At 37.8% G+C, this 12,847-nt stretch overlaps 1 protein-coding gene across 4 annotated transcripts in view; it reads right to left on the bottom strand.

Annotated features, from left to right (window-relative positions):
* Nucleotides 1–3,934: 3,934 nt before the first annotated feature.
* Nucleotides 3,935–12,847, bottom strand: part of USP25 (ubiquitin specific peptidase 25) — an 87,757-nt gene continuing 78,844 nt past the window's right edge. For all 4 annotated transcript variants that reach the window (XM_041480218.1, XM_041480216.1, XM_041480217.1 and 1 more), the window contains 5 exons: nt 12,452–12,530; nt 10,583–10,662; nt 5,885–6,008; nt 4,995–5,190; nt 3,935–4,532 (listed from right to left, as the gene is read on the bottom strand). In XM_041480218.1, coding sequence (XP_041336152.1) covers nt 4,360–4,532; nt 4,995–5,190; nt 5,885–6,008; nt 10,583–10,662; nt 12,452–12,530 — 652 coding nt within the window. In that variant the 3' untranslated portion in view covers nt 3,935–4,359. The remainder of the gene's footprint in view (nt 4,533–4,994; nt 5,191–5,884; nt 6,009–10,582; nt 10,663–12,451; nt 12,531–12,847) is intronic.

Below are 12,847 nucleotides of genomic sequence, written 5' to 3' on the forward strand. Positions count from 1 at the left end.
GTATCGTGGTGGTGAAGGTACAGTTCAAGCTGATGGTGAATCAAAGACTTGATCAACTACAAAGACTGAAAAGTCAATATTTACGTGATCTTCACTTGGGAACAACAGGGGAGGGGGAAATAAAAAGTGAAAGAATGAACCATGGAACTCAAACTTTATTTAAGAGGTACTTCGGTTTAGATATGAAGAGAGTGATGAAGAATGACTATATTCTAACATTCATGATGAATCCATCCTGTGACCATCATCCTGAAAACAAGCCTTTCCCACTATGCATTTCCCAGCCTGTGAGAAGGGGATTTGGGTTGATCCCAACCGTCAGAAAGCAAGCCAAGCTGTTCCTTCAAAGTGCTACTTCAAACAGTTTTTGAGAAGTATGAGTCCTTTCCTGCTATTTACAGCAAAGATCTGAAATTCATAACTAAAAACATTCCATGGCCAAGGCCAAGATTTTCAGGGCATGACAATAAAGCTGGAGCAAACATGTGTACAGCAGTGACAGACATGTCTGCAAAAGTTCAGAGACTTTGCTCCCATATGGATCAGAACTGAACTAGAAATGCTGAACCAAGCAGGAATGTTCTGCTGATTCTTACCTACAAAGAAAGATACTCTTTAGGAGTTAAAAGTGTTTCCAGTTAATAACTTATCCACCAAGACCAGGACCTCAAAAGATCTTCAAGGACACAGCACATAAAGAAAAACTGGATCTCAAGCACATGAAAAATAATTGTTTCACTTGAATCACTCCCCTTTGGAATTCTACCTACTGCATTTTTAAAATACCTCTTTAAATAAGAGCATTTTCACATCCATATTATTGTCCTCTCCAGAAAAGAAAACCGGAAAGATGCAACCACTTCCCTCTCATTGCCAAGACTGATACTCACTTTTCTTGCATTCTTATAGGCTCAAACCTAGAATATGTATTTTTTTAAAAACACACATTTATGTTGAAAAATGCTGCACAGATGAGGTGACTCATTGCAGACCCAGAGTGGTGCATTGTTCCATCAAAATTCTTTACCTTGTGCTTATATAAGGCCTCCCACAGACATCTGGAGTCACTGGAGATTGAGAGAAGGAAACGTGACAATATGAAGAATATGGGCAGCAACCATTGTTGCCCTTTATGAACCATTATGTTTGTTGGACAGTATCCAGCTGTGTCCTGTGTGCTATTGGTGGTGTCCAGTTCCTTTCGGGAGCTGCAATCTTCACAGGAGTAGCCTGAAAATAACCTGAAAGATACTTAATGTAGATATTATGAAATTGTAGTATGTTAATGCTTGAACACAAAGCATGTGCTTTTGACTGTGCTCATACTTCAGGTTTTCTCAAGCAAACCTGCTCCCTGCAGTAAAGCACAGACTGCCCACAAAGCAACACTGACTCACTAGCAAAGGTCCAGTTCTTGGTGTCTGGTGTGATTCCAAATGTCCCACATCTAAGAAGTACAATCTGACTCCATCCACCCATCTTCTTCATTTGTTCAGCTCAATTCTGTTGCTGCTCATGGTCTTCTGCTAGGCTGAGACTGACGGACCTGCTATGGTAGCTTGAACTAGAAACAACAGGATTCTTGATACTACCAAAATATCACTTCAAGTAAAGTAATAGGATCAGGCAGCTAAAATGAAGACGTGTTCGGGAGAGATTAAAAAAGAGGCAATTAACTGAAAAAGGGTAAGTTCAGGCTTCTTCTCACTATGAAGCAACATCTGGAAAAACCCACACCTTTCACTTGATGGTACATACAGGTGATTTTTTGGCTAAATTTCCTTCATCTTTCTGTGTTCTATTACACAGAAAAAACTATGATAAAACCCTTTATAATCCCCATGCTGAAGAGACCATACCTCCTTACATAATTAAGCCACAAATGTTCAGGTAGCCAAATGGACTGTATGCTTTACTACCTTACAGTTACTTGTAGAGTTACTTGTACAGTTGCTTGTGCTGGGCATTGTGAATCCAAGCTATCTACTGCCTTACTGCAGTGACAAAAGCAAGGCTTTTAAGACAAAGTTAATGTAACCATGATTTTGCATTAATGTAATCATTAATGATTTCATTGAAGGTTTAAACTCAGATATTAAAAATATATTAAAATAGCAAAATACATATTTATTTCTGCTCTTCTACCTTCTCAATTCAACTCAAAAATTTGTCTTTGCAAAGGAATACACATTTATCTTCACTACTATGAACTTGAATTGATTACTTTCATACTTTCAGAAACTGAATACAAAAAAAAATCCAAAACAAAAATCAAGTCTCATCCTTCCTGTCTTCCTTTTAATTTAAAAATCTTAGGTATTTTTCCCAAATGAAATATTTTATTTCTCTTTTTTAGAAAGAGTGCCTTTCCTCATGTGTTTTTTGTGAAAGATTGAACAGATAAGGGTAACTGGTTCCTTTGGGGTAAGAGGGGAGCTTTCATTAAAAGCTTCCACAAACACTCAAACTCAAAAGCTGTTAGCCATAATGAAATAAAGTTGCTCTTTCACATCTAATTCTTTTTACTATTATTAAAAAAAGTAGGATCTGTTCAAAACCTTGTTTAAAAATACAGTGTTAAGTAGGCATATTCTTCAGCTCCAAATCAAAGTGGAACAGGTGCAAAATGTAAAAGCTTTTAAAACATATCCTCTCCCACTTCATAGTAAGCATACCTTTTTCTTTAGGAGGGATATTTCACACATCAACAGTCTCAGTAAAATAATGCTCCTTTGCAGTATTTCACTTCTAAAAGGTCAATGTTCTTTTTAAAAAAAGAATTTGATAAAATAAATGGGTGGTTTGAAAAAGCATGAAGCACTGCAATACTGAAAAAAGGAGTGGAGAACAGCCCTGAACAGATTTGGAATTGAAGGCCACATTGTATTCCCTGTACATTGTGATCCAGTGTCTCTCCAGAGCAAACACATTCTGAGACTGATCTGTGCTAAGACTCAACTCTGCTGCCTCTTGCATATGAGATGCCCGCATTTCTGCCCACTGCATTTCTAGGTGATTTGAACTTCATCACTCCGTGCCTTCCCTTCCCTCTGTGGCTTTTTGTTAGCAGATATTCAAACACCACTTGAAAACCTGTAAGGAAAAGTTGTGTCGCTCCAATAAAAACATACAAATAAATATTCACATATTTTACTGATCTAACACAAAACGTGCTCTAAAAAGAGAAGGAATCAAAATAGTGTCAGGTAACAGGATTACCTAAGGACACATTAAATCTCTTTTTCCACAAAATAATTAAGTTTCTTAATTAAAACCAGACAGTATTTCAATTCTACAAAACAAAACCGATAGATATGTTCTTTTACTTCCCACAGATTTAATTAGGACAGATAAAAGATTTTTGAGATATTTTGTTGCAACAATAGCAACCCATTTCAAGTAAAGAATTAAAATTAAGATTTTATTTCTGGTCATTTACATGACTCAAATACCAATTAAAAATTGACTAATTCTTAAGCTTCATAAATTCAGTTTTTTAAAATCTTTATTTTCTCTACTTACATTAAGAAGTTTTACTTAAAGGGTGTAATATATTTATACTGAAAATATTTTAATTTTTTTACTTCAATTTTTTTCTAAGAATAGAAGGAAGGTGCCATTATTGTTTTGCTTCAGAAGCCAGTCCCTACCATTAGAAAAGGCTTGGCATGGCCATTCACATGCACACTAAAGTGCTCAGGTGCAGTATCAAACAGACCAGTGAAGAATATACAAAACACCATTGTGTATAATACTGTGACAGTTTTTCAATATATTCACATACAGTAATCTCTGAGTACCTGAAAGGAAACTGGCCATAAATCCTATAGAACCTTGTCTATAAAATTGAGTAACCCATCAATATACTGTATCTCTTCTAAAAGTACCCGTATTTTACAATAATATACAAGGTATCTGCTTGCAAACACAGAAGTAGCCATAAATAAAACTTTATTCTTTCTTTTCATTTACAAGCTACCAAGTACCATGTATTTACACAGCACTGGACACTTAAAGTAGTTGCAGTCACAAAATGATCCAGACAGCTGTTGGTAAAGTAAAGGATCTTAAGATAAAAAGCAAAGTAATACTGTAACAGATAAATGGCAAAAAAGCAGTTTTGCCATAATGATCAGACTTGCATGTTGCATCAATTCTGGTTGAAACGACTGAGCGCCATGCGATTCTCAGCTTTAATCGTTTGCAGTCTGGCTAAAGTTTGTACAGTCATTTCTCTTTTGCAGTTATTAAAATAAAAAAGTTAAAAACTATAGCAGCAACAAGCAAACCCTGTGACAGGAAGGCAAGGTTTAAGAACTAAAAAAGTTTATACAATGTGCTTAGGAAGGTCTGCAGAATTTATCTTCCATCGGCTGGAGTTCGACTGAGTGACAACATGATTCGGGCATATCTTTCACACAGTTCATGTGTGGAGTAGGAGGGTAACTTTGGCGGGTCATTGAAACCTTTAATCTCTGTAGAACAATCTAGCAGTTTTGGCAGGAAATCTGTCAGTTTTTCTTGCAAGTTGGCTGCAAATCAAACCAGAAAAACAAACATAAGCATTTATGTCTGCATATAAAATTGTCCTTTTTCTGCCCAATGTTGACTTTTTTTTTTTTTTTTAAATTAGTGGGTAAGAGTTTCACTTGGAATAATTTCGATTCTTTAGACTTACCAAGCAACAACTAGGACATACCAATTCCTAGTAAGATGTTGATATAAATTCCCCTTTAGATAGCCTAACACCACAAACGTTTTCCCATTCAAAAAGTGTCTTTCCTTTACAGCCTGAGTTTTTCCATATATTACACCCAGTGCAATATATGGAAAAACTTTTTATTTAAATGTGTACAGAATTATTCAAAAGTCACGGTAGCTAAAAAAACATTACCGAAGCACAAAAGATACAGGTTTAATTCCAGATATTGGAAACATGACACTTATAAAAAAAGGTGCACAAGGTCCTTTTACCTTAATAATAAATTACTTACGTTCCATTTCTTGTCCAAGATAGGAACACCAACGGTTTCTCATATCTTCCACAGCAACAATATCTTTCTCTTCCATTTCATCCACCAGTAGTAATGGCAAACATGGGACAATAAGCTCGTTCATTATGATCAGGCCATTATTTACTTCCTGATCATCTCCCGATTCAAACAGTGCTGCAGCATGTTCGTTTAGTTTCTTCAGAAACCACCATAAAAAAGGAAAGCCTTTAAGTACACAGCATTTCATTCTACCATTCAGTCTACCATGCATCATTATCAGTTTGTTTTAAAGCACAGTCTTCCTACAGAATTACCTGGCAGTTTGTATTAACCACAGCTGTATTTTTAACATTTACTCCATGATGTATACGCTGTACTAATCCACTTGAACTTGTGCTGTTCCTTAAGCCACTTCTTTACACACCTGCCAACTCCAATTTTGCAGCTATTTATTAAGACTGAGATTCTGTCACTCGCTTTTATTTTTTCACTATAGTTAAAAGTGACATAACAAGGAAAAAAAATCCCTTGTTTCAGGCAAGGCATCATTGCTGATGCCTTTGCCAATATTTGTCTCCCCGTCAAACCATGGCAGCAGGGTGAGTCTGCTCACCAGCACTGACAACCAGTGCTCCCACCTAGCCCAGACATGACCGCAGTGAGCCCACTATTACAAAGAAAATGATTGGCTATTCACAAAAAATGGGGGGAATAATGTTTTCTTTTTAAATTTTCCTTTTTTTTCCTCCTACAGCCTCAGTATTAAATTACTAATGCAGGGAGGTTTGATGTTTGTTGTACGTGATAACAACACTTTTTTATTAATTAATTTTATTAGAGCTATGCAGCAAACTCAACATTTTGAGACATATGGTTCCCCCTTCACTTACTAGCAAACACTCCCGTCTGTAGTGAGATATCAGCTCTTCGTCGTGCCCTCTGTAGGGGCCTTTGGACAAGAGTTCTTTGTTATTCTGGTAAGCATAGATAAGGTAGAGCAAGGCTTCCATGTAACTGAAGTGAAGAAACAAAAGCATTAGGTGCAACATCCACATACCACCTGCTTCAAGGTAACTACTGTGTTCCTCCAAGGACAGGTAACTCCACTTGCTGGATAGCAAGTCCACCCCTTCCCACCAATCACTTCATAATTTTTTTTTAAACTATACAATTTTGTCTTTTACACACACTAGAACAAATTGCTTTATTATTAGGTTACATCATTACACATGATGTCTGATCGCAAGTTCACTGAAACCAACAGGTATCATTTCACTCACTTCAAAAACAACTTTAGATTGGCCCTCATTATCTATGAAAATTTAATTTTTCCTGACTGCATTTATGTCACATTGGGTTTGAGTGTCCATTGCCATGAATATCTTGATAGCATTCTACACCTCAGCATAAATAAGATTTAAAGCTGTCACCTTATTACTAAAACAAGAACAGTGAATTTTTAAGCTTTACTAATTGAAAGTTCTTCCAAGTTACTTGAAACCTAATGTGATGGAAGAAGCCATTACAGCTTTTAACAGCCATTACATTTTAACAGCAGAAGTGCTGTCAGGCTGTTGATATTTCAGTCTTTAATCTGAATGCAGAAGACAAATGCAAGTCTAATTGGTAGAGAAGGAGTAAGAGAGCACCCAAGAACCTATCAGTTAGTAATTGACAGAGATCCCTTCACGCACAGATGAACAATCTCCCCTCATGCTGCTGCACATCACCTCCTGCAAACACCTGAAATGGTTAATTCTCTGATTTACAAAGACAGTTATGACAGACAAGCACTGAAAGCAGTTCTGGTAGCTACCCTAAAAACAGACAGTTTGATATCTCATTTTTACTCAAATAATAACAAAAAAAAATCTAGGAAGAGAAATTTCCTAAGGGAGTGGTTAAAGGAACATGAAATTGTGCACTCACTCATGATGAGAGTATGAGCTCATGTGTTAAGGTGAAGCTACCAACACCAAGTACCAAGCTACTGAGAAAGGCTAAAAATTATGTGCACACAAGGAGCACATTTGAATATAAGTCAAGAGTTTTCTGAAGTAAATAACTCAAGACCTAAGGTAATACATCCCAATGAGACAATATAAAAATAAGGGAAAAGGCTACTTGAAGTCCATTTCTCCTAGCCATGAAAACTCTTCATACCACTGGTCACCAGTAAAATTGACCAGACAGCTGGAAATTTAATGTAGGAGGAAAGGGGGAGAAAAGATGATTACAAGAACTGAAACTGCTGGTTATAAAGCCAGAAGAGGAGGACATTCTCTCATTCTTAGTTCATTTATTTGTGAAACTGCAGGTTGAAGCTACAGTGTCAATAGCTCTGTTGATGCAAATTAAAACTCAGTGGTGGTAGTGGCCTTATTTCCAGTCACCCTCTTCTTGCTCCTTCCCACACCTATGTGTGACACTTTACTGAAACAACTGTGGTGCCATTTAACACCTAGATAAGTTATTGCAGATTATCATGACTGTATATCCAAGCTCAGACTCCTTATATATCTTGGGTCTGAGGAATGGGACTACAGTAAAATTAGCAAACAGATCCATAGAATCATAGGGTGGCCTGGGTTGAAGGTCATTTGGTTCCAACCGCTGTGTCATGGGCAGGGGGACACCTTCCACTAGACTAGGCTGCACAAAGCCCCATCCAACCTGGCCTTGAACGCTTTCAGGGATGGGGCAGCCACAGCTTCTCCAGGCATCCAGTTGCAGTGCCTCACCACCCTGAGTGTAAGGAATTTCTTCCTGATAACTAATCCAAAGCTCCTCTCTGTCAGTTTGAAGCCATTCCCCCTTGTTCTGTCACTCCATGCTCTTATAAAATGTCTCTCTTCATCTTTCTTGTAGGCTCCTTTCAGATCTTCAAAGGTTGCTTTCAGGTTTCCATGTAACCTTCTCTTCCTTCAGGCTGAACAGCCCCAAACTTTATCATCCTGTCTTGACTGGGCAAGTGTTCCACCCCTCTGATCACCTTGGTGCCTCCTCTGGCCTGGCTCCAGCAGCTCCCTGTCCTTGCTGTGCTGGGAGCCCAGAGCTGGATGCAGCCCTGCAGGTGGGGTCTCAGCAGAGCGGGGCAGAGGGGCAGAATCCCCTCCCTGCCCTGCTGCCCACGGGGCTTTGGATGAGCACAGGACATGGTTGGCTTTCTGCCTTCTCACAGCTGAACTGCACATAAGTTCAAGCGTGTGCAGCCTAAACCTAAAATCACTGAAACTGCTCACAAAATTCTGGAGCTCACTAGGTTGAGGATTTGGAAAAGACACAGAAAGGCAAAATTTTAGCACTGCTTTGAAAAAGGCGTTTCAGGAACAACTGAAAAGCTGTACTGGCTTTGCAAGAAACTTAAAAGGGAACTGGTAAAGCATACAGTTTGTTCACTTTTAAGTTGCTGCCACAAGAGTGAGCTGCAGGCAAAACTCCTACCAAGGCTCATTAGCTGCCTGGGCTCATCTCAGCCAAAGAAGGTTACTACTTCACACTAAAGTCAGAGGAGATCTGCCTGAAAGACCCCTTAATTCTCCACCTGTGGTGAAAAGTGGACCTTGTCACCCATCATCAGGGATGACAAGTGACCCCTGAAAGTAGGCATGAAAAAGATACACCAAACTACTTTAATGTTGATTTCTGTGTTTTGTTCAACACATTACAATTAAAGAAATAAATACTGCTTGAATAAAGGCTCAATTTTGGCTCCATCAAAACATCAAGTGCTGCTCGGTTATCACTTAGTGTTATTGAAGCTAAGAAAGTCTGTCAACAGAGAAGTGGGTTTACAGGGGAAAAAAAGCCTCAAAACAGTCCTACTAATGAAGATTGTATTTCTATTATGAAAACCTATCCTTTTATGAATATTTTTGAAGTTATGTTTTTATGATTTTTTATTGTTATGTTAAATGAACTGACAGGGATCAGTAGTTTAGTCTTGTTTCCAGCATAAGGATGGTACCCGTTGCTCTCTCAAGTGTGCAAGGTGGGAATCTCTGTAAATCTCTGAAACCTTTGGGAAGCTGAAACAGAGATATGTATTTGCACAAGATGCCTTTGGAGCAGGTCACTGGATAGCCAGATCTCATTCATCCACTAACTATACTTTAGTCCTACTATCTTTGTATCAGAAACAACATGAAGCACTTCTGAAATTATACCTTTTATTTCTGACCCATATTAGAGTGTATTATCACACTGGTGATAATAGGCTTGTTTTCTAAATTATGAAGGTGCTTTCGAACAAACACCTCACCCTAATTCTGCAAGTTATTGTAAATAGTGGAGAACATCATTTAGCACATAGCAGAAACCTGTGCTTCCCTCTCTCCTCCATGGCATAACCAGAATATGTTATGGCAAGAAGGAATTTATTGAAAACATTGGTATTTTACAATTGATGGTGCCACTCTGGAGTCCCAGTGCCAAAGAACTTGAAGATGTTTCACCCTGCCTGTAATATTAGAGAATGCATGAAGAGGTTCCCAGAAAGCACACCAATGCCTGTGACATTTTTGCCTCTTTAAGGAATGAAGCAACACCAGACGTCAAATAAGCCAGGCAATCTTCTGACTAACCTCAGTACACAAACTTTTAAAGACCAATAGTGTAGCATATTTCAATTTAGATTATTAGTAAATGTACTATTTATTACATGGTGATAACCCACAGACAACACAAGAGTCTGGGCTCATTGTTGGTCAGTATAAAAAGATGCATCATGTCACAAAGGCAAGGCTGTGTCTTTTGCAATCAATTTTCTTGTATTGTTTGGGGCCTTTCTTTTTTGGGAAGATACAAGATGAGAAATATGGAGCAATTTACTACTCAACAAAGAGACAAAGAATTAAATTTGACTCCCGCTACAAATTTCCCTACCTATTGTTTTATACACGAAAAATCAGTGACTGACTACATTTATACTGTAATCACCATTCTTGTTGCATTTGTAGATCAGAATAAATATGAGCTGTTCTGAATTAAGTACATAAATGTCACCCATTTTATACAGCCACAATTTTTGACTTGGTTCAAAAAGAGAAGGGAATGAATCACCATAGAGTTAAGAACAATCAGCTGCAACTATGACAGCTATGCATGACAGTTTTTCTCAAATATGTTCTGTTTTCCTGACCTTTAAAGCCCATCACAGGTGGAGTTTTGGCTCAGACTAATGCAGAACTGCTTCAATGGGAAGACTCAGCCAAAAAGCAGGAAAGACACAGACTTGACTAATTGTTTCTGCTGATGAAAGCAGATAAATGTATGTGCACAGGTGGTGCCAGAGAAGGAGGATTTTCATGGCTGAGTGACACCCAGAGCACTTAAGAATAGAAGAAAAGGAAGAATAGGCGTGCATGTGTAGGGTGCTCTGAAAAGAACACATGGATTGATAAAAGATTGGAAATGGAAATTAAAAATAGGAAGATTCAAGACTGAAGACAATAGTAGACTGAATAAATGCTTATCTGAAATGAAGAATACATTTAACACTTCTTAATTTAGAAAACAGCTTTACTTATCAATATTACATTTTGCCTTCACACTGTTCCACTATATTTGAGTTCTATACTACCACTTACCTCTTTTTTTGGAAAAACTCCAATCCTACCATGAGAAACATGGTTGTTTCCCTGAAATGTCTATAGTCTTGATGCCATCTCTGCATGTAAGAAAGGGTAAATAGAACTTCATCCACAAAAATGAAATATAATTTTTTTTTAAACACAAACCCCCCTCCAATTAAATTTAGTGTCCAACAGTCACCAGCTAAGTATTAAGGATGCCAGTAGGCCTGTATATGAGGAAAGTTCACCAGAATCCTCCCTCAATAAAAAGAAAATTCTTAAATGTCTTAAACATTTCTAGATGAGATTACTCTTACAGAACCTGTTACCATTTGAAAGGAACACAAAGCATCTTTGGAGAACCACAGTTAAAATTATACAAGATCTTTTTTTTTTTTTTATTCCCTACATTACTCAGGAAGTGTTGGAAAGCTTTTTCATATGCCAGATATTAAGCTTAATTTTCAATACAAGAATGACATAGAAAAAGCCTTAACACTTTACATGGGAAGTGCTAAAAAAACCCAAATGCTACACTGATGAGATGCTGGTGCTGAAGCAGAACATTTATCTTACTGCATCACCATTTATACCAAGTGATTCCTGGTTCACTTTACAGGTAAATTATCCAGGTGAGAAAACCCTCTGTAGAGAAAGTGCCTAAGTGCTGACTTCCAATTGTGCATTGAAGATAAAATAGGGGACAGCACACCATAAGCCACAGACACTAGCAGATTCAACAGAAAGAGCTTGAGAAAGCATCCATAAAATGCCAACTCACTATACCAGACTGACACAATCTATGGAGAAACCCCCAGCTACCTACTGCAGCAGCTAAAAAAGGGACACTTTTCTGCAGAGGAACAGAAGATAGCTCTAAGAGTAGGGAGTGGGGCTAAGTCCAGAATTGTTTGTTCTCTCTGTGCAGTATCTTTCATAAAATGGTAAAACACTGAGCCCTGCACAGCCAATAAAATGCAACTAAAATGCCACTCTGAGGGTCCCTCCCTATCAGTGACTAGGGAGGCACACTGTAATGCAGTAGCATCTACTGTAGGTCCTAAACCTGGTAGGTGAAGTGGAAATTAAAATATTTTTCATTGGATTTGTGAAGGAGAGATTACTCCCATTGCCCTCCTGATCAAGTTGTTGGGATCTATCAACACAACAAGGAGGTATAGGTGGTGCACTGGAATCTGCCCAGGACATAAATACCCACTGTTAATAGGTCTTAATGAACAGTATTACTCAGACTTGAAACTGATGCTGGAAAATCAGCTAAAGGCTTAGCTTTAAATGTGAGATGAATTATTTTAGCAACTATTAGTCACGATTATTTCATGTCCAATATTCACTCTCACTTTCCCTCCAAGTTTTTCTAAACAACACAGGAGGAAAAATTAAATGCATAAGCTGGTTATGCATGGTCTCAGCAAAGAAAATAATCTGCAGTTCATAAGAAAATGGGAATAGCTGCAGAGGTAGCTGGATGAGAAGCACAAAGACTGTGCCTGCTATGCAGCTCTGAAGATGAGCAAGGCTGGGCACAGACCACTCTCCTCCTTCCTTGCCAGCTGCCTAGAAAAAGCCATGTGGCTCATGTGGTGATAAATTACAAAATATTGTTAGTGACGTCAAGACTCGTTAACAAAGTAAGGACAGATTCCAACCTGACACTTATTAACGGCTCAAACACTGGAATTACAGATGTAAAAAAACCAGCTTGAGCTCAAGAGCAGCCTTTAGACAAATAAGGGCTTTAAATAAATAGTCAGTTTTAACATTTCAGTCTGAGACAAGAAGAAATTTGTGAAGACAAAATTCAGCTTTAGTGATAACAATTTCACATTACAACTTAATTTAAAAAGCATAAGAAATACTGACCTCATATTCCTCCATGTTTACTTCATCTGGTTTTATCATTTCAAGTTTGGCTTGAGCAACCTTCATTATGTTACGGCACCTTAAAAAAAAAAAAGAAATATTACTGGAAATTCACAGAGGGTATTATCCTTACAAAGACAGGAGCTTCAAACAGTATGAGCTACAGCCTTATGCAAACCAGTATGAAAATGCCTTGGAAAATGTACATTTTATTATGCATGGTATAATCAGCAGGAGAGAGCACACTTTTGAAGTATGCGTGATGGAGGCCTGTGCTATTTAAAGGATTATTTCTTTTATTTCACTAAATTGCCACATTGCTCAATCTTTCCTTTAATTTTAAATTTCAGATAGTTTGAAACTCCCTGAAAATTACTTTGCAGAAGTTTAGAAGAT

This window comes from Pyrgilauda ruficollis, unplaced genomic scaffold (assembly GCF_017590135.1).
Source record: "Pyrgilauda ruficollis isolate IOZ18807 unplaced genomic scaffold, ASM1759013v1 scaffold50, whole genome shotgun sequence".
In the NCBI taxonomy this organism is placed as follows: Eukaryota; Metazoa; Chordata; class Aves; order Passeriformes; family Passeridae; genus Pyrgilauda; species Pyrgilauda ruficollis.